A 26,962-nucleotide genomic window follows, 5' to 3' on the forward strand; every position below is an offset into this window, starting at 1 on the left:
ATAGTATAGAAGTGCAACAGGTTCATCAGCTTGGGTTCAGAAAATCCTAACCATTTTAACCCAATAGATGCATGTTGACCTAATTTCGTATCAACTATATGCGGGTTAATTCAGGTTGAGTGTTTTTGGATTTTTTTCAGGTTGGGTTGGCCAGGTTGGTCAAGTTGGTCGGTATTTTGAGCACTCTACTTCTTCCTGAGCCCCTACGATTAATCAAGAGCACACAAGTTGGCCCAACTACCACGTTAACAAAAAGAAAAGGTCCAAATCCAGCCAATGTGAGACTCCAACCATCACAATAATCGGGTTCACATCAAATATTTGTCCCGTCCCTTTTCTTCGTTTCACAAACTATAGAACAATATGACGATAATAGTGAAATACAGGGATGATACTTCGGTCCAATACTATAAAAAAACAATGCTTCAGTTGAACTTGGAAACATAATACCCGTGAACCATGAGGGTCAATTGAACTGATGAATAAAAGCAAGGCTTTGGGGCTCATAGATCGTTAGTTCAAGTCTCCTCAAGGCCACTGTGGACTTTCTTGCCTGTTTTCTTCTGGGCACACGTGGTTCATCGAGGTGTATGCAAGCAGGCCTAGACACCCAAAATTACAAATAAAAAGTGAACCAGAAAACAGCGACTAACAAAATCTGCAGTTCATCAACGGTCACTAGACGGAGAGAGAACATTGTGGTGGGCGTTTTTTGAGTTCATATGAGCTGCTTCTCTTCCCCTTTTGTCAAACACATATGTACACTAATTCTCGGTCACGTAATTTCCATCTCCTATAGGTTGATACTACGCAAAAAATCATAGACGAAAGCGTAGTAGAACGGAGGTGGGAATTCTACCATCTCATAGCTGTAAATGATATATACACAGTTCGAACAAGCTTAGTTGCCATTCGGTGTTTCGGCTTCATCCTGTCGTTAAACACCAACCAGTAATTACACAAAATATATAGGAAACAAGTATTTGTTTGTTTGCGAATATATGTGAGCCAACAAGGAGAAAAGGGAGATTCCAACATTCAAATCTAACTATCTTAATTGAGTAAAAGATTTCAATAAGCTTTTGCTCACTGGTCCTAATATTTGTGTGTAAAAGAAGTTTTATATGCAAAATGTATCAAAATAGAACCGATAGCGATGCATATTTTTCTTATTTAGTGCAACAAACGTTCCATTCTTCTTTATCTTGTACTGATTTTATATGATAAATGAGTTTCAATTTTCAACCTACAGTTGATTTTTCGATGTGTCGTTTTTCCACGTAATAAAAAGTTAAAATATAAATGTAAAGACGATTCTATTCATCAAAAGCAAATGCATCCAAAAATGTTGCTTTTTGCAATAAAGAAAGACCGGTGGATAAAAGAATGACCAACAATCGTAAAGGCATTAAGTATTGACAAAATGTCATTTTTTTTTTAGATAACCATGGGTGCGGGTGCTCGTTGAAGTTAACAAACAGACGAACTCTTGAGGGGCTTGAACCGGAGATAAATCAGAGGAGTTAAGTTACACCTCAGGGTTTACCAACTAAGAAGTGATCAAAATCACTCTTTTTTGCCTATAAATTAGGAATGGTGGAACTAAAGTGCTTAGAACATGATGTATAGTTTTATCAATAATCAATCAAAGGGTCAAACAAATATCTTTTAAAAGAAAACCATCTCCACTCAGAAAAAACCCACATTTGAGTTTTGAGCATTGAAGATTTAAATTCAAAATTGGCAAAAGTTATCTTGTTTGTGCAGAAAAGATTGATAACCAGAACAGTATCAAATTGAAACAGATTAAACAATAATTTGAATTTGAAAAGCACCAAGTTTGAACATTTAAATTGTCAGGAGTAACAGTGAAACTTTACCTGAATTTCATGGAGTAAGCCTTCAAGTTGGACTCTGATTTCAGGAAAGGGAAGGCGGTTAGCAGGATCCGACTCCCAACATCTCTGCATCAACTCCAACAGCTTCGGGTGTGTATTTGTGGGAACCTCTGGCCGAAGCCCCTGCAACACATCAGTATGTCGTATAATGTTATCATTAAGCACTGATACCACTAAACACTGCTTTATTTGTAGCCTGTAGCTCTATGTTACTCTGATGACTTGTAAATAGAAATAAATATACAGCACAGAAGGTCAAGGGTTCAAAAAGAAGGAATTTATTTGTCCCATGTGCTGGAATTCGATCACATGTCCCAACGAATAAAGTTGCAATCCTTGAGTAGTAGTAGCAGCAACAATAAAGGTGTGACCTTTACCAACAACTTGGATCAAGAATGATTACAAGCAATATCTAATAGACAAATAAAGAAAGCACGATAATTTTTTTTTGCTGATTTATGCAGTTTCACCACCAGAAGGATGGTGTAGGTCCACAGACAAAATGGGAAAACTTTTTATAACTGAATAGAGGATTACAAAATCAAAATCACAATGTGACTAAGCTTCCATAAGCTATTTCCCAACTAAGCGACGCTATTTATACATGGCCAAAGAGGTATCCTAGGCCAGACCAAGAATATTGGAGTTGGCAGAAGTACAACATATTTGATTCGTAAAACAAGATTACCCAATGTTGAAAGCATAATAAGCGATGCTAAAGAAAATGTAGTTGACTTGTTAAACATTATCATATTCCATGCAAAAGGAACCCCTGAAACTATCACCAATTAAGTTGAATTAAATGGAAATCATAAGGTTTGTCAATTAAGAACATAGCAATTGTTTTAAAACAGGAAAATGTAAAAGCCTTTTGGCGAAGCCAAGTCAATTTCGGGCCACCAAACCCTGCAACTGATGAAAAGGGAGAGATTCCTGCTTGCCTACTTCGCGGATCGAAGGATTCCATACGAGTCAGTCTGTCGGTTGCAGCTAACAGATCTTACTAAGACTAACTATTAGACTAGAAGGTATTCTTTGTATAGTTCCAGGTAGTTAGTTGGTATTCTTTGTATAGTCCAAGGGACTATTTTGTAACATCCATGTTTATATATTGCAATACAAGAGAGGGGGAAAGACGGGCATTTAGTTAAACTCTATTATGGTATCAGAGCTGATCGCCTCCCCTTCCTCTACTGATCGGCCTTCTGATTTTTGATCCTTCTGAATTTCGGCGACCACTCTTCTGACCGGCGACCACCCTTCTGATCGGCGACCACTCTTCCGCTCACTTTCACCGGATTTCCCATTCTTCCAGCCCCTCTCCATGACAGGCGACAGCAAGCCCCCTCCCACCTATCGAATCCATCCTGCCACCACCATTACCAACATCAAAAATCACATTCCCCTCGTTCTAGGTACCGAAGAAGGAAATTACAACAATTGGGTTGCCCTATTTAAAGTTCAATGCACCGTTTGTAAGGTGCTCGATCACATAATCCCGCCCAATGCAGCCCCTTCGGAACATGATGAAGAATGGCTCTGTCTCGATGCCATTGTTTTACAATGGATTTACAGTACCATCACAACTGATCTGTTGACCACTATTCTCCATCCCGATAATACCGCTCATAAAGCGTGGCAAGCTCTGCAAGGCATTTTCGTTGATAACAAACCTACTAGGGCCATCTACCTTCAACAAAAATTCTCTAACACGAAACTAGCGGCGTTTCCGGATGCTACCGCTTATTGTAGAGAATTGAAATTGCTTTCTGATCAGCTATCTAATGTTGATGCTCCTATCACAGATCAATCCTTGGTTCTTCAATTGATTTCCGGGCTATCCAGTGAATTTGATAACCTCGCTACTACCCTTCAACAGAAGGACGTTCTACCCTCTTTTACGGCTGCCCGTACCGCCTTACTCATGGAAGAGTCCCGCAAAGCACAACAACAGCCTACTGCTACTGTCCACGCTGCTGTGGTTCAGCCCACCGCTGCAGACCCGGAGCAGCCTGCTGATGTCTCCAACAGGTTCACTCAGCGAGGTGCTGCTTCGTACCGAGGACGCGGTCGGGGAGGACGTCACCGCGGTCGGGGTAGGGGTCGCGGACGCAACAATTTTTATGGCCCGGGCAATAACTCTACTGGTCCCGGGTACCCTCCACAGCAGCCCTGGCCTTACCAGCCATGGGGCTACTCTCATCCTCCATGGGCGGCTCCACCGTGTCCATATCCGACTATGCCCACGTTGCGCCCTCCAGGTCAAAATCCGGGTATTCTTGGACCAAGTCCATCAGCAAATTATGCAGCGTATACTCCTACCAACATTGAGCCAGCCCTCCACACTWTGACATTGAATCCCGATCAGAATTGGTACTTGGACACCGGCGCAACACATCACATGGCTCACTCGGCAGGTATCTTAAAGTCTTATGTTAATAATGGCACAAAATCTATTCTTGTCGGTAATGGTTCCAAAATGCACACCACCGGTGTTGGCCATACCACCCTCCCTCCGAGCGTATCTACAACTACATCCCCGAGCGGCAGTCTGAGGTTGAAAGGCAAGTAGATAGATAAGCAGATGATAGATCAATCTGAAAGGTGAGGCATGAATGCTAGATAACCGGCACGAATACGCTATCCTAGATGGAAACGACTTAAGTGCCATTATTGTTAAGGATCAAAGATGGATAATGGGAACCGAATGTTTGTGAAATAATTCACTTCCTGAAATAGACATGGAAAAAGTGTTGACCTGTCTTACTCCCAAGGCTGCTTGCAACGGCGTCATTTTCTCATAAGGTACCTACAACCCTCATATATTAGTTAATTCTATATGTACAAGAATAATTCTTGGCCAGCAAATAGATATCAAAATTGTGTATTACCTTGGCTGTCAGTAGTTCCCATAAAACAATTGCGAAACTGAATACATCGGCCTTTTGATCATATGGTTGATGATTTATCACCTACAAACCAGGATAATATATAAGAGCGACTATGGAATGGAATGTAGTTATAAGCACCTCCAATCTTCCTGATAAATCTAATGGGTCCACAACTTCACAAAAATGATGATGAAATAACAGAAAGTTAGGGTTTATCAATGTTACTTCAATAACATAGTTAAAGAAAATCGACAACAAGTGTGACTAATGTGAATCAACGACTTTTCCTCATAAAAACCAAGTGGAATTAGCTGAATAGTAGAAAAGGAAAAAAAAAAAATTTGTCATGCCAAAGGCAATGCTCTAAGAACATCTCAAACAATCAAACACATAGTAGGATGCTGACACGGAGCACAGGGAATAAAGAAAACAAGTGGCTGATTGTCTAACCATCATACCTGATACTAGCTTATCAACGCCAAAATATCCCAAACAAATATTGTAACTAGCAAAGTTGGACTTCCTTCAGCAGCTTTTAACCCACGTTAAAGACTCAACTCGCTCATATGGCAATCAAAACATGATTGACTTTGATAATAACCGTACTTCATTCTTGGTTTAAAATAAACATTATGCTTCCAAAGAACATTGTATTTGAAAGTGCTTAACATGTTTGCCATTTCTTTTGCTTATTCTTTAAAGTTCTTTTGAGGTGAAGGTTGGATCCTACTTATAGAGCTCATACATGTAAAGGAAATTGACAAGAGCAAGAAAGACAAACCTCAGGAGCCATCCATCTATAAGTTCCAGTCTCTGCTGTCATAACTCCCCCTTGATTCAGAAATCGAGCAACCCCAAAATCTGCCACCTTCACAACCTAAGATATTTATGAAAAAAATTAACACACTGCAAGGAACCAAGTGCAATGCATTAACAATAAAAAAGAATAACAAAGGTCAATATATAAGCATCCTTAAAAGAACTCCAAGAGATGGAAGGGATAACAAAACAGAATTGAGAGAGATATAACACTACAATTCCCATTCATCAGGCATTTCAGATATTTTAACATGTGTAAATAATTTGCCATTTTGGAAAAGAGTAATAGGAAAGGCACCATAAATACAGAGAGGAGAATTTGATTGCATGAAAACCTACCAAAGAAAAAACTATAATACTGACCACAGATTTGTATATTCATCTAAGTGATTACTAAGGAACCCAAACAAAACCAATAAATGCAGAACTCTTCCCTCTCTCTCCCTATCTTTTGTGTTGAACATATACATAGATGCATACACTAATCAGATGCCCTTAGCCACTTTCAGAGGTAGAAAAAGTCAATAATTCTGGAACTTGGTTGAAGACACTTGCCATATTATCAAGAAGACAGTATACCCATACATAAGTTTTGATCCCAGTGATTGTCTGTCTGTCTGTCAAAAACCAGTAGATTGGGGAGTTTACTAATGCAAATATGGCAGGGAAGTCTAAGGAATTACACAGCATATACAGACATGTGGTATATTTTTCAGAACACAGAGTAGGTTAATACTTCATTTTTCTTTTTCCAAGGAGTTATGCCATTTGACCTCCAATATGGTGCTTATTGATTGAAGACATACGGTACGATGCCAATATAGGCTTGAGAAGAATAAAATCCCTGCAATATGTGATTAAAGATATGCAGGACAACCACAAGGATGGTGCCTGATTGGTTTGAGCTTGGCTCCAAAGGTCAAAAGTACCAGGAGGTCCCAGGTTCAAATCCAAGGAGGAATAAAAATCCCCTTGTGGCCACGGAGGTTCAAATGCGGTGACTCCGGGCTATCTACAAAGCAGGTGGTCGCCCTGGGATTAGTCGGCACACATAGCGGGTTGGATATCCAGGTTAATCAAAAAAAAAAAAAGATATGCAGGACGTTATGACAAGGGTTAGCCTTGACTTCTTATATTTTTCTTTAGTTATTGATTAGCTTACAGACACATAGAAGATGTTATACCATGATGTATGCTCTTCACTGATTATAAGTGTAGATTGACTAGACTAGAAAAGGTGTGATGCAAAGTTGGTGGTGCAGCAGTGCACTTTGAACTGGGGTTTTAGATTAAATCAAACAAGGCAGCGTGATGAAGTACAGCTTTGATGATGCTGATAGAGAAGTTAATGATGTAGGTTTATTCGGGGGAGAAACTGCTAAGAAGGATATACTTCATTATTTGAGATTAATTTTAAATTTAAAATGGAGCAATTCACCATGATGCTAGCCATAAGATAAAAGCACGGTGCTTGAAACTGAGACCAAGTTTTGAGAGTCTTTGATTGATATGTCCAACTGAAACTGAAAGGTAAGTTCCACATCATGGTCTAATATGATTTATCTCTCCCACTCGGTCAGGCATTGCATAAGTAGTAGAACCCAAAGGAAGTGTATTTGTGGGTCGTATACAAAGTTTTGCAATGTATGAGATGGACAACAAACACCGGACAAAGGCATCTTTTTCAAAAGAAATGGAGGGTTGGCATAGGAGGCATACACAGTGCTGACCATGGTGAATTAGTTGTTGACAGAAAATCAACCTCTGTTTATTTGTATCTTTCTTGGTGGAAATTTGGTGACATGGAGGAGTGGAAAACAAATGGCTCAATCAAGGTGTGCGCGAACTTCTATGGTTGAGGATTCTTCTAGAGGATTAAAACATTAAGTGTGATGGCCCTATGAAACTCTATTGTCATATCAAGGCTACAAAAAGCATAGCTCACAACCCAGTGCAACGTATCGAATGAAGCAAAATTGAGATTGACAGAGGTCATCAAGAGAGAAGTTGGACATTGGACTGTTCTGTGTTCCTTCTGTCTATACACATCGCCAACTTGCAGACTTACTCACCAAAGGATTAAGTGGTTCATTATTTCATGATTTTGTATCCAACCTGGGAATGGTGAATACCTCTATTCACCTGCTTGCGGGGGAGTGTGGAGAAGTGTGTGTTAGAATGGAATATATCCCACATAGATAGTGGATCGTAGAAACATATTAATATTGTATATAAGTAGTGGGTTTTTTCCCTGATCAATCCTCTCTCCTCCCAATTTTTTCTCACTACATGACAATGCTTTTAGATAGTAATATATTAGTTTCTAAGAATTAAATTATAAGTTCTAAATTAGAAGACTTACATTTTGACTGTCCATAAGCAAATTTGCAGTCTTCAGATCCCTATGTATTATGTTGCTCTTGTGCAAGTAATCCATTCCTTTGCAGACATCTATAGCAAACTTCAGTAACTGGGGAAGCTTCAAGACGTTGTGGTTCTTATGCAAATACTCATAAAGGCTTCCTCCAGGCATGTATTCTGCAAGCAGTACAAGAAGCAATCATGTCCTCATAAAGTGAGCTCAGGCAGGCAAATATGTATCTTTTATACTAATTCCACTAGCTGAGACATTTGCTTATTGTGCAGATATAGGACAAACAGCATAAGCTAAAATTACAAACTAATCGTGTTTTTGTGTGTGTGAAAGAGACATGAGCAGAAAGTAACACAATGTACAAAAGAAACACAATGATTAATAGATTCTGCTGAATAATCCATCAAATATTGGCGACTGAGCAAATTTTGCAGATAAGGCACACCTTTTAACAAACTAATTCTACATATTCCCTGGAGAATCTTTAGCCTTGTCTAAATTTCATGTTGTTTCTAGATATTGCAAGAAAATTTGCAGTTTAAGCAGAAATCGTGTCATGTGAACTAGTTGTCTACTTTGGCAATTCTAGTCGATGAAGAAGCCTGCTACTTCTCAGTTCTTGAAATCCCTAATTAAGTTTCCAAATGAACAATTAAATATGTATATAAGGTGAAAGAAATACTCATGATGCTTGACAACAAAAAGATTTATGAACAGCAGAACTGGAAATACTCCTGTTAGCATAATCTATTTCGTTAAGAAGAGCAAAGAATAAAGAACAACAATATCAAGAAGATACTAGGTGAACCTTAAATCTGACACCAAATTATTTTCTCTTTAATTAGTTAATAATTAGATGGTTATATCTACTATACATCACACCAACAGCCTTTAAGTCTTCTACACTCATGTTTGGTGAATACATTTTGAAGAAAGGCAATTATTTTTTTTAGCAATCAAACGAATTCAATAGATCACCATAAGTTATACTTGAAGCACAAAGAAATTAATCATATATTCAACATCTTTTACATGTTACGTGCCCTCCAACCAGTTAATCTCATCATGTATCTACATTAGGCTGCTCAGACAGTCAGACTACTTACACTCTATGTGACAAGTAATTTTTTCATATTATCTATGGAGCCAACAGAAAACCCACAATCACACATAAAGAACCCTCATTAAAGCTAAATGAAAAGGTTATGTTCAATTAATAGGCTCAATATGAAACAAGAAAAATTAATAACGCTCAATAAGAAAAAACATAAAGACAACGCTATGAGAAAATGTGGCCGATAAGAAGCATGACCCATAAACATAATCACTTTTGCCAATATAGTATACTATTGCAACAGAAATATTCAATACTAGACTGTATCAAGGATTAGCTAAAGTTAAGTAACTGCAACTAACTAATCGAACAATCCAAATGAATGTCCAATGGAAGTGAAAGAATTCATGAAGTTTTCTACCTGTTATTATGCACAAAGGAGGTTGCTTTGTGCACGCACCAACAAAACGAACAATATTGCTATGCTGGACCTCCCTGACAAGACACACACATAATGGTTATTATGACAAGTGATATATCCATGTTTGAACTGTTAAATATCAGAACAGATTCACATGCTGTGTGGACATCCTATCTAATTACAGAACATGCATAATATAACTGTATTTTGCAGATTAGGTCAATTATAATTGATGTAGTGTGATACGTGGCCTCAGTTTTAACACATCTATTCCCAAGACACTTCCTCTAAATATATTGCAATCATCATAGTTACCACCAAATTCACCATTTTGGTTTAGTTACGAGGTTAGGTAATGTGTATAAAATCATATATATATATATATATCTACGTACAGTGCATGTGGTGACTCTCTGTAATGCACTCTCCCATAAGCCCAACAGTGGTAATGCAAGCCCAAGCCCAAGCCCAAGCCCAACAATATGTTTAAGGTATTCTAGATGAGAATAAAAGGGTTAATTCAATGACTTGGGGAGTTAGTTTATTAGTAGGATTTGTCTTAATAAAGTTGTCATGCCATGTTATAAATAGGGACCAGTGATAGGGAGGAAGGCATATTAGCTACTGTTTTGTTGGGAGAGACTAGCCTCCTGAAAGCCAGAACCCATTTCATTTCACTGGTGAAACACATCTTCATATATGACAATTGCAATCCTTCTTTGATCTATTGTCTGAATCAATGCAATTCATAACATTTTGATGGTATAATGATGGTATTTTTTTTCCCTTCTGTTTTTCTTTTCTTAGCACTCAGCAAGATGATAATGCACAAGTTCATTGTAACTCAAAACTACTAATATCCAAACCATAAAAAGCATCCCCAAACCCAAAAATTAGACTCACAAAATCAACAAAGAAATATAACAAGAACACCTAAAAGTTAAATAAACCATAAAGAAGTATAATATTCCAGTATGGATAATACCCTACTAAAGAAAACTCATTAGTTGATCAAACAGGGGATAGGACTTGGCTGCCTAAGAGGAGAAGATTTACAAATTTTACCCAACAACATTCAGCAAAGAACAAGAAAACAACCAAATATGCAGGTGACTAGGATAGCCATCTTGACTAACCACACCAACAACAAACTTTTTTGAAGATACAGACACAAAAGCAAGAAACATACTATGGATATGCAGCTGCTAGTCACTTCTAAGAACCAGAAGCACTACCATGCTACAGTAGATTTTTAACACATACATCCATTTAAACGAACTTTATAACAGTAAAACTTCTAGGTCCTCAGATTAATCACAAAAGTTGTTTTTAAGGAAAGGCCATCAAATATGAATGCCATTCAATAACCAAGGAAGAACTAAAATAAGACAGAAATATAGCCAACAAATAAATGACGAAAAATTATAGTTGCAAGTTGCAACATAAAACAGAGGACTAACTAACAGGCGAAAACGCATCCAAACTACAAAAGATTTCCAGCCAAAACTACAACACCTACTGATAAAATACCAGTGTTGCTGTCCACATCAGGACAACCACTCATCCAATATCACATAGATAGCGTGATGATGGAATTCCAATGCCACCTGATGGCAATTAGATACCATCTGCAAGTCATTTACAAAACCTCCAACTGGCAGGTGCCGAAAGACCCGAAAAGCAAGAAAAGCAAAGACAGGAGATCCAAAACCATCATATCAAGATACTGAGGCCACCAGCAGATGGTCATGGGGACATGAAGGCAGATTTCCTAATGCTCACATTTTCAATGAATCGTTCGTGTCTTATTTCTATAAGCCGAATTTCCCATACTCTTATCATTTTTCTTTATGAGAAATTAGTCTAATTATGGAACAAAAACACAATATATTTCCATCCAATAACTCCCCAGGAGAGATGTGCATGATAGTGCAAAAGAGTGTGTGTGTGGTGAAAGTGGGGGATTATGGGAATTGAAGAAGGTTCATTCAAAGTCAAAAATGGTTCTAAAAACTGAATTTTGACAAAAGTTGAAGACTCGTGAGCAATCAAAATACAAACAGCCCCTTTCAAAGCTGTTAAGCATTACCTGTGTAGAAAAATTATGAGGATGGTGTAGTTACCTGAGCATCGCTACTTCATGAGCAAATTCATCCTCCAATGATTCATTTAGATGTTCAGATCTAAGTATCTTGACAGCAACTTCCTGACCAAGGTACTCTCCACGATATCTTTCCAAGAACATAATAATAGAGAGCTATTTCAAGATACTGACAGAAACGTAATGACAACTAGCAGCAATATGAAAACTGTATCCACATACAAATCTCCACAAGATCCAGATGCAAGTCTTTCCCCGATCTTCAATAATCTTCTATCAATTTCTGCATCTACAAAATCGGCTGGAGTGGCTAATGCTTTCTCTACAGCTGACATAGAATGTGAAGAACCAGACCATGAACCCTACAAGGTAGAGAGCACTAGAAAATATATACATCAAAATAGTTAAAATACCATAAAGGATCCATGTTCTCAAAAAGTAACAGAAAGGGAAGTTTCAATGACATCAAAAATTTCAGACAGCAAATTCCTGTCTGCTAACTTCTGACTTATAGAGCCTCAAAAATACAAGGAGACGACCAGGTATAAACAATGAATGTCAACTCGACTCCTGATAGCAATACAGAAGTAAAACAGAAATATTTGAAGAAAATACCAAAAAGAAGTAATAAAGATACCAATAAGCAAATATGTTGAAAGGTTGGGAAGTTTCACAAAAATAACTTTAGGAAGATATAGTATGTAATTGGGGTTCTACAATAAATGGTTGAGAAGATCTTTAGAGTATGGAAAAGCTAGATCGGGATATTATTGCTTGTTTCCTGAATCAGCAGAACGTGGAGTCAATTCTCAACATGAAGGTCAGTCCTATTAAATACTAAAAGGGCAAGCATTCTGCACTCTAATAATGGCAAATAAGTTCAAGTATAACAATATTGGGCATGAAAACATTACTACTATAATAGATTAGGGTCCAATAATTACCACTTCTAATTCAGAGGTGAATAAATAATTTACAAAAAATTGATAATGTGAAACAAATACAAGGTTCAGTTGCCATTTTCAACACTTACATCGTTCTAGTGTGCCTTACTATTTAATGTATACATTATCTCAGGTCCAAGGCCCATTTGTACTCCATATATGATGGTTCATCTGATGAAATATTACACCTCTCAAAAAATTACCCCTTTACACAAGGTACCAAAACCAAGGCTCTTGATATTGAAGATCTTATCTTTGAGAAAGAACAACATCCAGGCCCATTCTACCCATGCACCGCCTTGATTGCAACTTGATAGGACCATCTCAAATGACCCTTGATCTCACTGCTGTTTCATGACCCAGGCATCAAACTGTCCTGCTCTTGTTGCTGTCCTGCCACTGCTTGATCCTGGACATGTTCCCACCATGCACTGGCTCTTCCATGAAGCTTGTATGCCACAATCTAACCTACTGTTCTTCTGGGTTATCCATGATTTCAAAATATTTGTCGACCTCATACAACCAGTCAAGCACAGCTTCAAATTCAAGATTCCCATGGAAATTAGTGTTGAGAACTGTTTGGCTAAAATAAAGTAAAGGCTTGGAAAGTTGTCCATATTGGTGGAGCAACGAAAGGGGGAGGGACTCCATGCCTATACAAGGGGTCCAAGGCTTTGGTCTCAAAGCAACCAAATAAAATACACTTACAAGTACTTTATTCTTCTTTTCTTGTTATCTTGTTTTAGAGTGTAGAAAGGTGAGTTAAATCTCTGAGTGTGGTTATAATTGCGGGAGGCTTGAGAAATTGAATTATGTGATTGTAACAACTAATGGTGGTTTTCTCGTGGTTTTCTCTCTGGACTCCTGTGGTTTTCTTCGGTTTTGGAGTTTTCCATGTTAAGTTGTGTTGTTTTTTATCTATTATTGTTCATTGTTCAGGTTGTTGGGAGACATTGAGACCAATTTTTCACCATATCTTCCATCAAGTGGTATCAGAGTGCTCCAGCTTGGAGGAGGCCTCAGTTAGAGGCTTGTGGGCACAATGTCAAAGTGCTCAAGCGCTATGAGGTTCGATGTAGAGAAATTTGATGAATGATCAACTTTGGCTTGTGGCAAATTCAAGTTAAGGATGTGTTGATACAATCTGGGTTATACAAGGCATTGAGGGGGAAACCTACTTCTAGCAGTAATTCAAGTAGGTTCAGTAGGAACTATGACGAATGGGATGATTTGGATTTGAATGCGCCAGGTGCTACTTGTTTGTGTCTAGCAAAGAATGTTCTTGCAAATGTGCATGAGATATCAATGTTTGTTTGTAACATCTCGAAATGTAGAAAATACCAAATAATACAAAAACGAAGTGCCATCTAAAACAAGACATGTTGTAGAAAATACCCAATGACAAGAGATGTTGGTTTGATCATTAAAACATCTTTTATATATTTGATGGTGAATAGAACATGATAAAAACTCATTGCGACGGATCATTAAAGGTTATAGAAAGAATCAAAAAGTAGATTTTTACATTGTGGCTATTAGATGAATTTTAGACAACTATGCCACTTTTCATGTGTCGTAATTACCAAGATTTTGGCAGATGTATCAACAAAAGTGTCGCTTTGAGCTATAAAAGTAGACATTAAACTAAGAATACTGAATGATTTTTAAGTAAAGAAAAATTCCAAGGACAAAATTTTTATAAGGTGGGAAGGATTTGTAACACCCCAAAATGTAGAAAATACCTAATAATAAAAAACAAAGTATATAGTCAAAGGGTAATAAAAACAAAGTGTAAATTCCATAAACTTATTTGAAATTAGTGAAACAGGTCCCAAACTTCAGGGACCTGTTTTGTAAATTGTATAATAATAAAAAAGGATGATATGTGATCTTCTGAAGTGATACATGGCTTCAAATCAAACTTTGATATGCATAAGGATGAAGTCATCTATTATGTATAATTAATATCCTCACTGAACTTGAACCATAGGAATCAAACAGCTTCAGTAAACATTTAATTTTAGGCCAAGAGATCAATAGACGAACGGGAAGCTCCAGCGGGGATATGTTTATCGACCTTTCCTCGAAAGGTTTATATGGTTTTGTTCGGTATTGAATTCCTAACATGATGGTATTAAGTTTGCGGATTTATAGTAGCATTTGAATAAATAATTTTGAGTTTAAGTGATGAACAAATTGAATACTGAAAACCCTATCTGGTGAAAATCATTGTTGATCACAATAAGCACATAGAGCAGTTACAAGAAAAACAGTTAAAGTACAACTATATGCTGAAAATCATTGCAATATGAAGTACCTCACTTCTAGAAATTGCTTTCTCCATCGCTTCATGCAAAGCCACTGTTTCCTGGCAACAACAATTACCCAAAAACATTGCCAAATCAGAAACATTGGAGCTCAGCATAGACAGTTGTCATAGAAAGGATGAGATATGCTCCTGTTCCAAGACATTTTCCTAGGACATGTGAAAGTTGGCAAATCAAACTGCGAGAATATGTGGAACCCCTTGAGTATCTGCAATGCTCAAGTCTTTATAAGACTTTTTACTTTTGCCACATCAGCTTTCTACCAACTTTTATTAACAAAAACCCATCTTACAAACTTTCTCCAGAAAGCTTTCTGAAAGCTTTTTCATGATATAACATTTTTAATCTATCCTCATTTATTTGACATGTTTTACAAAGACTCCTCATTCATTTAATTTGTCCTTTTTAAGCTCACATCATATTTTTCAACAAACATAATTTACTTCAAATTAAAATTCAAATATTTAAAAGCATTACAATACATGGTATTTAACAAAATAGGTATAAACTTAAATCCTGGCGTTCTCTTAATTTTCACCATAAATATTTTATGATACGCTAGTTTTTCATTTGTATGTCTTGCGTACTTTGCAAAAAATAATATAAATATTATATGATATTTCATCTCTGTTTTTTACTATTCAATATTGGTGGTCATTTTAATCGTCTCAAAGAGGGCTTTTTAATGATGTATTTTGTTATAAAAATGTTTACTTTTAGTTCGAATATTTAATATATTAGATTAATTAAACTAAAATGAGAAAAACTAAAAGAGAAAATATGATTGTGGGGCAATATCTCGAAATATTTGATCTTAGGTGCATTTTCCTCAGGAATCTTATTGTTTGGGTACGACCGGACAAATAACAATATCTATTAACGAAAATTAAATGACTTGATAAAAGACTTGGTGGATTACAAGCTTTTGATGAAAAAGCTTTCCGTCAAGTCTTTACTCCAATGCATAAACTAATCTCAATGGCTTTATGTAATAGTAAAAAGATTTCAGAAAAAAGCTTGCATTGGAGATGCTCTTAGATTACTCTCCAATAGAGCCCTTGAAGAGAAAAGGGGGGTTCCAACATATGTTAAAGAGAAAGAGTCCAAGTCTGGCCGATGTGGGACTCTAACACTCCTCCTTTGGCTAAGCCTAGACGAGCACGAATTGTCCTAGTGTTGAGAGGGGGCTAGGCGAGTACATATTTCACATCCATAGCTTGTTGCTCCCTTATTGCTTGCAACAAGACATAATATCAATATGAATATGGCACCAAATCAGACAGACCCATGGCAAGTAAGAAGTGATAATCAAAAGAATAAAGAATTCAAAAACACGTCATTATTAGTATCATGATGCCACAAAAGAACTAGAAGTACCTGAAAAGGCCATCCATCCACCACAAATACATCTAAAGAATAGCCATCTGTAGTTGAAAACACATGTGCTTCACGGATGTTGAGTTCTATGTCAGAAAGCAAAGCTGAAAGCTAGGAGAGGAAAAGACTGGTCAGGATCATGATCTAAGATATTGCAAGAAAAGGATTTTTAATGCGATGCCTACAATGCAATTAATATCAAAATAAATTACTGCAAAATACCAAGAATAATTATTAACATTGGCACAAACACCATTATCTGATGACAGCTGGAGTTATCGATATAACAGCATGTTATTATTACCTTCGTGTAGGTCTCCTCCCATAACCCTCAAACTCATAGTTAGAGAAAGAATAATAGGGATACAGACCATGTCCTCATCAAACAGAAACAATGACTGCGATTTAATATGGATAAACATGTCCAATACCAAAACAGGCACAACATTAATAACGGAAACATTTAATTAACTAGATGTTCTTCAGACTCTTCTAGAGAGACCTCAACGGTAAAGACATTTGTCTTGGTTATTTCAAGATATTTGGGAATAAAAAAAAGCCAACTTTGAATTGAGTAGGACACCCTTTTCATCAGCAATTCAACGTCCAAGGCAGAAATGAATCAAATGCCAAACAACTAAAACCATGGAAAATAACAGCATGACTCATGATAAATTCCAGAAATTTGATCAAGCAAAGACATAAAATGCTGATTTACGGAAATAACAATGCAGTGACAAAAGCTAACAAAAAAACAATATCGTCCACCCAGATACCTACCTGACTGAGGAGCTTAGGCTTGTCAATAGCAGAAAATATCACTTCATGAATTGGCACATCTGGAACATCCACTCTGCAGATACTCAGGACATGGTAAGTTATTCCTCATATGAAGAAACATCTATAATCTAACAAGAACAAAAAAGAAAAAAGAAACACATATGTTGGTAGATAAGATTAAAGCGCTGTAGTCACATATGCTAGTTGGAGAGACAGGTTAAATATTTCAGTTAGAACAAACACACTAGTTACTTGAATCAATATTTATCACTTTGGGGAGCCTGGCATGCATACGGCTATGAGAAAGGTTCAGCAATATGAAACCATGGGCTGGAACAAAATTGAGGGATAAAAGTATCATCAAAGAAACGGAAGGGGAGGTTCCACTACGTTGGAGTTTCGAAAATAAGTTGTAAACTTCTTGGGGTAAACTGCATTGATGATGTATAAAAGAGCATCAAAACAACCTTTTGCTGTACAGGATATATGGATAAAATTCCAAAAGGTTTCATTTACTCTAGCGGACTCAAAATGCATACTGCTGGAACAACTACCTATATCTAGAGTAACACCGTTGTGCAAGATTAGTTCATAACAGGAGCCCATTATGTTGAATCTAAAGTCTAAACGTCATGCAATAATATATCACTGATGCTAAAAAAGCAAAGAAAAATATTATATGCTTTCTGTAGAACTTACTAAACCAGGGCCATCTATTGCGTAATTTTCCACGATTCTTTAAGAGCCAAGACGGCTTTTTTACCTGAACAACAACATCAACAAGCCTTTTATCCCCATTTCTTCTTAAATTTCAACGAGTCCTGACACATCAGAAAGTGTCATGTATGACCAAGAGAGCTGGCAACAATACAGTGATCAGTCACAACAACTTAATCATGCCTTCATCTCAACCTACTATGAGGAGACATGAATATACTTCCATGTGCCATTACAAATGAAACAACAATTTTTAGGGTTGATACATATGAATAAGAGCAAAAGATTTAGTTACAACCAGTAATCCATCAATGATAAGTATTCTTTGCTCACATCCATGTTAAATATGAACTATACCACAATAACACCCACTAAAAAACCCACCAGAGAGTTATATGAGCTTGGGCAACTTTTATTTTGCTGAGGGGAAAAACCATGGTCTATGATTAGAAGCTGAAAGCAAGGTGCCACGAGAAGTATCTTCTTCATGACTATCAGAACATAAATATATCAAATTGGATAAACTGCTGCTTCTTAACAAGTGAGACGGGCTCCATCAACAAAAATAGCCACAGCAGCCCTTGAGACGAGCATTAATGGGAAGTGACAAAAAACAAATGCTTATACAAGCATCCATTAGTAGCTTAGCTTGAAATCTGATGAAGCAAAGATATTGTAGTCATGCATGATAAGAAATATGATGCAGGGAATTTCAGAGCAAATATGAACGTAGAAATGGACTGTACTACCAGGCATCTAGCAATCCCCTTTGTTTAAAGATAGATAAATGGTGAACAGGAAGAGAATGGACACAGAAAACATCTTCTACACAGTACCTTCTGGAAGATTCTCCTTCAAGGTTCACTCTCTCCTTATCGACAGAATTTCTTCTGACCTCCAAATTTAGGTCCTCGAGTTTAGAGCAAGGTTCAAAACCAACCTCTTGATTCCTATCACTTTGGAGAACAAGTGAAGTAAGTAACAGAAAAATAATAGCAGCACCGCTATGAAAGACAGAGACAGCACAACGAGAAACAGCCAATATCAGGCAGGAATGACACGATACCATTCCGCATTTGAAAGAGAGGATGGAATAGCAGAAACACATAAACATTAATTCTGTCATTGCTAATATACCTGGCATGTGATGGTGCAAGTACTTCCAATAATCCTTGTTGGTCACCATCATCAACATCTGCTCTAGTCCAAAAGTTCTGCAAAGCACAATTGTAGGACCAAGCATAGAAATGATGATAATAGAAAAAGCATAAAAGCAAAGAAATACACATGCACACACATGAACAATATTCAGTCTACAGTACATAAGATAAACAAAAGTTAGATCTCAGGCAGGATACTAAATATGGACTTCTGCAGAGTGATAAAGAAATCCTCTCAAAATAGATCTTGCCAACTAGTAGAATGTAATTATGTAGCTGTATTTCAAAAAGTGACATGCTTAGAATCTTGATTCATGATAAAACCATGAAGCTTAGTTGAAGAAATAGTATTTTGGTAATATTCCTAACCTTTCTATGTAAACCAAGTGACCCTTATCTTTGGTTGTAACACTGAATATCGAAGGCAAAATTATGTTTGTTAACGGGATTGTTATATTTTTCTACTTCATCATGCTCATGCCTGATTGAACTTACAGTATTCCATGTGTCTGATGCAAATATTCTCACCAAGTACAATATTTCACCTATTAGCATGTAGCATCTCACTTCAAGTACCTTGGCTCTTATGTACAAGGTCTTTCAGATAGATTGTGAAGCCGCACTATGCTGAGCATGGCTTTTCTTTGCAAGGAACTCAAAGAAGTTTCAATGTATTCCTAGATTGTGCTAGGAAGCACCCATATGAGTTAGGATGTCTTACCTATATCTGGGTGTGATATGCACCTAATACTCGTCCAATGTGCCTATTTCCTATCTATTTCCACTTTTCACATGATAAGACATACTTTTGTTGATGATGGTGGTGATGGTGATTTACAAAGTTATATAATTTGGTCGCAATTGCTAGTATTATTTATGTCCAATGTTCCTTTTTTTGGTTATAATAAGTATACTAGAAGTACTTCGATGGATTATTCTTGTATGTGTATTTAAGCCCTCCTATGCTTTTTCTTTGTTAAGTTATTTGTCTATTTTTATTTAATATCATTTATATGAATATGTATGTATGTCTATTTGTTCTTATATTCATATGATGTTAAATAAATATAGACAATAACATATTTGTGTGTGTATATATATATATATGTATATGTATGTATGTATGTATATATGACACCCGAAGTTGATGTTCTCCTAAAAAAATTTCCTACCCAAGCACCAAATATACCACCCATTTCTGCTTTCTGGATGTTGTGATACTGTGTGCTAAACTTTGAAAGTGGTAATTCTTTCGAGGCATGTAAGAACAGAAGCCTAAGGCAAAATAGTGGCAAAACTGTTAGTGATCTTTCATACTATCTTCCTTCTTTGACAACATGTTCCCTTGCTTTTAGTCTATTTCTGTAACAAGAATTATCCTCTTCACGGAATTGCACGTTTTAAATATGTATTGCCACTTAATACACCAAGACATAGTGTGTTCTACTTGATATTATTCATCATAATAAACCTTTTCATTGTTTTAGAATGTGATTCTAGATTTGTACAACATCAGTGTTTTGTGGTTTCAGCTTTTTCAATCATATTTCTATACCTTGTCATTTAAGATCCATGAAACATACACCGGATACCATTTTAAAGTCAAATTACACTTTTTCATCAAAATCCTTTAAGCACATATTTGGATACCATTTTTAAGTCAAATTACACTTTTTCATCTAAATCCATTAAGCATATACTTGGATACCATTTTAGAGTCAAATTAACTAAGAGCTGAGTACTTCTCTTCTGATTCGATTCACGATACCCATACTGGTAAAAGTGGAAACTAAAATAATATCTTATGATCAATAAACTTGATTTGTAAGTTTACCCAAATCATGACATGTAACAGCAAATGGGAGAGCACTGAGCGGGAAATGTTCAGATTTCAAGTGGGATAGGATTGCATCATTGCCTTTTTATCCACCGAAAACTGCAGCAGGACCTAGATTTTGGAGGTCTTCACATTTTTTTTCTAGCATAAGTAAAATCAAGGACCATGATCTTTCGAGTTCCGAGGAAGTCTTATATTACATTCTCCAGCACTGACCCATGAGCTTTTCATATTGTAGCAAATGGATCATTAGATCAATAGAGAATATGGATGTAAACCAGCTGCAAGCCTGCAACTAAATGCACCATGTGCAATGTTGTAGCTAGGGAGCGTAAATATTAGCCCTCTGTAGTCTCTATCTCCCTGTCGGTCAAATTAACAGTTCTGGTTGATGAATATCCAAATATGTATACAGCAACAATATTTGTTACTTCTCAAAAAACTATACTTGTCTATATCTCCAAGTAACAAGCTTTCTTTTAAGAAATCATTAGTTATATAAGTGCCTGATTCAGTAACAGCTACAATGTATACCAAATATAATATCTCCAGACATACTCTTCCTGAGCACTCTAAAGCCAATAAATCTATGTAGCAGATCTAGGTACACAAACACTACTTCCCACTGTGTATATAGATAGGATCCAAACAGTAACCAACCATCCATATAGAAACGAGACAACAGAAAAGATGTACCTCACAAGCCATAGCACTCAGAGAATACCTAAAATTCCACTTGATTCCTGTCTAATATAACAGAATCTCTAATCCCAAACTCGTAGGTTTTACAATCCTCTCATCTTCTATAAGCATGAAGCTATAATATCACCAACAATATTTTTTCAAGTTTTTTCTTAGATTATATTGGTCAGGATAAGCCTCACACCTCTCTCAAACCACCACATTTCTCGACACAGGAGTGACTCCACCACATAGTTTCTAATAAAATCAGGAAGAAAGACCTTATTTTGATGTGAGTTTGAATGTCACATGTCACCTGTCACCAGGTGGCTCAAAAAAGTCAAGAGGATCAACCACATCTAGACAGGAGAAGCAAAATGAAGAAAACCAAAAGCAATCATACAGCTCAAATTCCAAATTAATCTCCACCTGTTGAAATCTCATTTTATTTGTACAATATTTCCTAGAGATTCTATATTTTTTCCTTAGTTAAGAGTTTTTATTATGCTCTAGGATTCCTTTGATTGTGTTTCCTTGTTGTGGTCAATTTAGGCTTTCAATATACAAAAATTTCCAGCCTTCAATTTCTGCACCACCAATACATAGATGTCGTGAACTCTACATATAAATAAACAGATAAAAACATCCTACTGAACATATCCACCTTCTTGTGTATCTTTCTCCATTATCATACTTCCACTTCCAACCAGCCATGCATCTTCATATCATTAATAAGAAAGTAACACTCTTCCTTACTAGTCTCCCATATTCGAGTTTTTCTTGTCGTCCTATATTTATCCCAACAAATCTATGTATAACGTTTGTGCTACTTTGTTACTAAGATTGTCAGGATGTCTCCTCTCTTTCTGCTAAACTATGTCATGGACGACCAAATTACCATTTCTAGACCTAGGAGGATGATAATGCACTACCACTAGTGTTGAAAACGTTGATTGTGTTCACCATGGACTAAAATTTCACATTACTTTACAAGGTTCCATAATCTCTTTTCAACACGAGCTCACAAGATCCGATGTTCCATCATGCATTCCAGAGGCTTTCAGGGTCCATCGTTTATCAAGAAACAGTAGTTGGTGAAAGGTGAAAGGTGAAAGGTGAAAGCAATAATACTTGACCATTATTATCCAAACATAGCAATATTCCCCGTGCAAGAGCCGTTTTTGCATGTGTTATAATGAATATCCATTCATATAGAGGTGAAAATAAATCAAGGATTCAAGATACCATGCTTGAATTGGAGGGGACAGTTCCCACACCAATTCAGTTCGACAATTTGATTCTTTCCAAGAGTGTGGACCATTGCCATTTAACATCTGATGAGTTTGGGCAAAGAGAAATTTGGTACTACCAAATACCAATGACAAAAACTACAGTATTCTTGATCTACATACATGTGGCTAGCCTTCATAACCAAAAAGTTGAGAGCATTAAGCTTTCCAATTTGCGGTATATTTGAATCATATGATAGGTCTTTTAAGTCTAACCATAAGTTAATCAAGTACAAATAAAATTTCATAAGTTCATAAGAATAAGAAAACCAACACAAAAAACAAATCAAGAGTTATGTTGGACATCCCCAAGCAATGTCAATTAATCCAATTGCATAAACACTCAATAGCACTTACAGGAGCTGCTAAATTAGTGCATTTTTATTTTTTATAAGACAAATGAGAGATATCAAGTTTGCTAACAATCTGTGTATAATTGGCAATGCGTAACTTGAAACTTCAAACCATTACCTCCAAAAGACGAACATGAAAAACAGGTCTATTCTCAGGATCCTTGGCCAAAACAAGAAGCTTTTGATGCAATAGCACATCTTCAACTCTTTCCAAGCTGATATCAAGTGCATAACTGATGCATCAAGAGTGTAAGAAACAACACAGTTTGAAGCATGATGACAGATGAGAAGTTTCCTATGAACCATACTTTTTATGGAAGTGTAACAACTATTTTAAGTAATCTAGTACACATAACCCCAACATGCATCTAAATCTTAAATAAATACAAGTGACGAATTGTATAGAATACTTTAAACCGACTCATTATTTCCACACCGTGCGTAGAAAAACAATCTCAAAGTTAACCAACAGTTTGAAACATGGATACCGATGCATAAATAGATTGAATGCTGAAATGCAACCACCAAAAGTAAAGAACTGCATTCCTTTTGCATTTATGTACCGAACTCCATCCTCTATTGTCTAAACTACTTCCTAAACTGATATGCAACAGTATAAGTTTGTAAACATAGAAAATACGTTAAGTAACTACAATTTAACACTAGCTTAACACAGACCTTTCACATTCTTAATCAATGCATCAGCAATAATAGATTGAAATTCAACTCCAAACATCAAAAGTGATGAATCTGAATACAAACGCACACTCCCCATTAACGTAATATAGACAATTGATTAACAAATTTGATATATATCACCCAAAAACAAAGCGCTAGCAACCCCTTCTCCGAAACAAAATAAACTGCATGCTTCAGAAACACATACAGAAATAACAGAAACATGCGAGCGAGTAGGAAAATGAATATCTCTAGAAATTAATGCGATTTCTTAACACACTTGTACTATATGTGTTCATATATACCTAGCAGGAAAACGATTGAAGTGAGCTTCCAACTGATCCCGAAATTCAGGATGATTAATAGCCTCTTCGTTGCCATTCTCCACTAACCGATTATACACATCATTCACTATTTCACTTCCGCTAAAACTTCCAAAACTCCGAGGCGGCGAAGAACTCTCACCGACTCCTTCAACCAAATCCATCACTCACTCACTCACTCTCTCTGTTCTGTACGTATATCTATATGTATTTTTTGTAAGTATACGTATCTATATGTATATATATTTGTTTCAATGTACACTTGTTCCCTACATATCTCCAAGCAATATCAAGTTTAGATAGAAAAATAATGGCCGGAGAACATCGTCGCCGGCAAAAATGGAGGTTGGCCGGGGATCTTTGACGGTTAGTTGACGGAATCTTGAAAGAAAGGGGGCAAGTTTGTGAATTTGGGGAAGTAGTTGTTGGGAAAATGGCAGGCTTTTTTGAGAGAAAGAGAAAGGAAGGGGGCCTGCTGCTTAAACGTTGTCGTCACTGTGTGTTTGTGTGTGAGAGAGAAAGAGTTGAAAAAGTGTGGATAGGAGTTGAAACTGAAATTACCAAAATGGGTCTGGATATCGATTCGATTTACTGGAGTAGTATTGACACTGGCTACAGGATCTATAAGGACAGAAACGGAAATGGGCTTGACCCTTAAAAGATTCCACATTTGAATTTTCCTATAGTTTATTACTTAAAACAATTTTTTAACGAGAAAATCGTTAAATTTTTTATTTTTAATTTATTAAGTTTTTAAAATAAAAAAATTATTAAACTTTTTGTAAACAAAAATTTAATTTTTTTTATTTTAATTAAATAAGTCCTTAAATATTTTTTAAATAAATAAAATATTATATTTTTAAAAATTGGTTACCTGTATTATTTAAAATCAAAAAAGTTATATTAACTAACTAGTAAAAGTTCGATGGTCATTTTATTTTAAAAAAAAATTAGGGTCTTAATTATTGAAAGTGTGAAAGTTTAATGATTTTTTTCATTAAAAAAATAGTTCAAGAACTTAATCATTCAAAATGAGAAAGTTCAATGTTTTTGCATTCAAAAAAATAGTTTATGGACTAAACTATTCAAAATAAAGAAATTTGTGCGGTTTTTTTGGACTTTTCTTTAGTTTAAAGACTCAAATGATAATCTTTTTATTTTATATGGGAGACCAATTACATCCATATATATTGCTAAATGCATTTGTATCTAGTACTTTTTTTTCTCACACACATCAATATCAAAGCTTATTTTTTACATTTTTAATGCATGAGTTTAAAGAAGATTGCTATTTGCACCCTTTTAATGTCAAAATAAGGTCAATTCATGCATTAAGAATATAAAAAATGAGTTTTGATGTTGTATGTGAGAAGGAAAAATACTAGATCGAGGTACATTTAGCAATATATAAGGGTAAAATTAGTCCCCTTGCTGGATCTTCTCTTTTTAATATATTGGTTGGCTTGGTGAGAGTAATGGTCATGCCGAATCTCTCTTCCTTGTCCTTCCTTTTTGTCTTTCAAAATTTTTTTTTGTCCCCTCCTTAATATAATAAAAATAGTGATAAATTAAATATCATTTTAACCACCTATTAAAAATATTATTCAGAAACAAAATTTCATCAAAAAGTATCACTAAATACATTTATTTTACTGTTCTGTGAATATTTTTGAACAAAAGATTAATTACCTGTAACATCACCCGGTCTGATATGGCACTCAACCCTCAAGCAATCTAGTGTGAGTGGACTATATCTAAGACTCACCTGATAACAAGGCGCATGAGGGGGACCCTGACTAGAACCTGAGACCAATGAGTTTTTAAACAAACATCTCATCGTCCTTTGAGCCAAACCTTTGATGAAGATTAAGAAACGAAGTTTCAATTATGAAGTCGAGAACTTAAATTCTGAATCCTAGTTTAGGTTTGTTCGCTTCTATGTCCCTTTCAATTTTATTTTTTCATTTTACGGTTTTATGAGAACGAGAGACTATTTAGTTGGTTACGAGTTTTATGAAGTCGTGTTGATCAGTTGGTTACGAGTTTTATGAAGTCGTGATGATCAGTTGGTTACGTGTTAGTTTCATGAATTTCAAACTTGGGATTTTAAAAAGTTTTGTGTATACATTAGCAGGCTTTAAATTTGAATTTTAAGGATGTTAACAATATCCATATAAATGTTTTTATGATATCGTATTTATTTTAGTATGAATATACTTGCATGCAAGTGCACTCGAGATTAAAATTCTGAAACCCGATTACGAAATTTGAATATATATATATATATATAGAGAGAGAGAGAGAGAGAGAGATAGAGAGAGAGAGGAGCGATCAAATACAAACCACTTAATTTGTAGAAACCGTGCAAACCTCATTCAACCAAATCATTATTTTTTGTTTTGTTCATTTTTTTGTAATTATGAGAGATTGATTAATCATTTTTATTGTGGATGGTGTTAATCATGGTTATTATCAACTTCATTATTTTAATTTTAGAAAAATAAATGAAACAGTTTCATTAAAATTTCATTAAATATTATATGAAAYAATTTCATAACCATATATGAAATAACTTCATCAAAAAAAAAAGTATTATATGAAACAATTTCACAAGATTAAACAATTTCATGAAAAAATTTCATAAGATTAAACAATGAAATCGACGGATGAAGGTGGTTTGCGCGGTTTGTACAAATTGGATGGTTTGCATTTGATCGCTTCTCTCTCTCTCTCTCTCTCTCTATATATATATATATATACATATATATATATATATATACTATATTATAAAGCATTTGGCAAAAACTCTTAAAAACCACTTTTTATGCGTAAAGTACTGTTTATTAATGCATATTACTTAAAGCTCAAAATTGCAAGTAGATTGTGCGTAAGTACAACTTATTAAAGCTTCGTATTTGAATTCGTGTAACTAACTGCA

General features: G+C 35.8%; 1 protein-coding gene across 3 annotated transcripts; it reads right to left on the reverse strand.

The window, feature by feature from the left end:
• Positions 1-273: 273 nt before the first annotated feature.
• Positions 274-24,457, reverse strand: LOC112511059 (serine/threonine-protein kinase STY46-like). Of its 3 annotated transcripts, none has more exons than XM_025116436.1 (16): positions 24,007-24,457; positions 23,142-23,256; positions 18,841-18,917; positions 18,540-18,653; positions 16,987-17,059; positions 16,207-16,317; positions 14,820-14,870; positions 11,781-11,920; positions 11,581-11,688; positions 9,458-9,531; positions 7,971-8,146; positions 5,571-5,666; positions 4,790-4,870; positions 4,657-4,707; positions 1,881-2,021; positions 274-931 (listed from the first exon to the last, which is right to left on the reverse strand). In XM_025116436.1, exons 1-16 carry the CDS (start codon positions 24,186-24,188, stop codon positions 902-904), a joined length of 1,620 nt encoding a protein of 539 aa, XP_024972204.1. In that variant the 5' UTR covers positions 24,189-24,457; the 3' UTR covers positions 274-901. The 3 variants fall into 3 exon arrangements, with proteins under 3 accessions (XP_024972204.1, XP_024972203.1, XP_024972205.1); XM_025116435.1 differs by having other exon boundaries at positions 18,540-18,659; XM_025116437.1 differs by lacking the exons at positions 274-931; positions 1,881-2,021 and having other exon boundaries at positions 4,442-4,707; positions 18,540-18,659.
• Between the last annotated feature and the right edge of the window lie 2,505 nt (positions 24,458-26,962).

Source organism: Cynara cardunculus (assembly GCF_001531365.2).
Source record: "Cynara cardunculus var. scolymus isolate 2C chromosome LG 4, CcrdV1, whole genome shotgun sequence".
Lineage (NCBI taxonomy): Eukaryota > Viridiplantae > Streptophyta > Magnoliopsida > Asterales > Asteraceae > Cynara > Cynara cardunculus.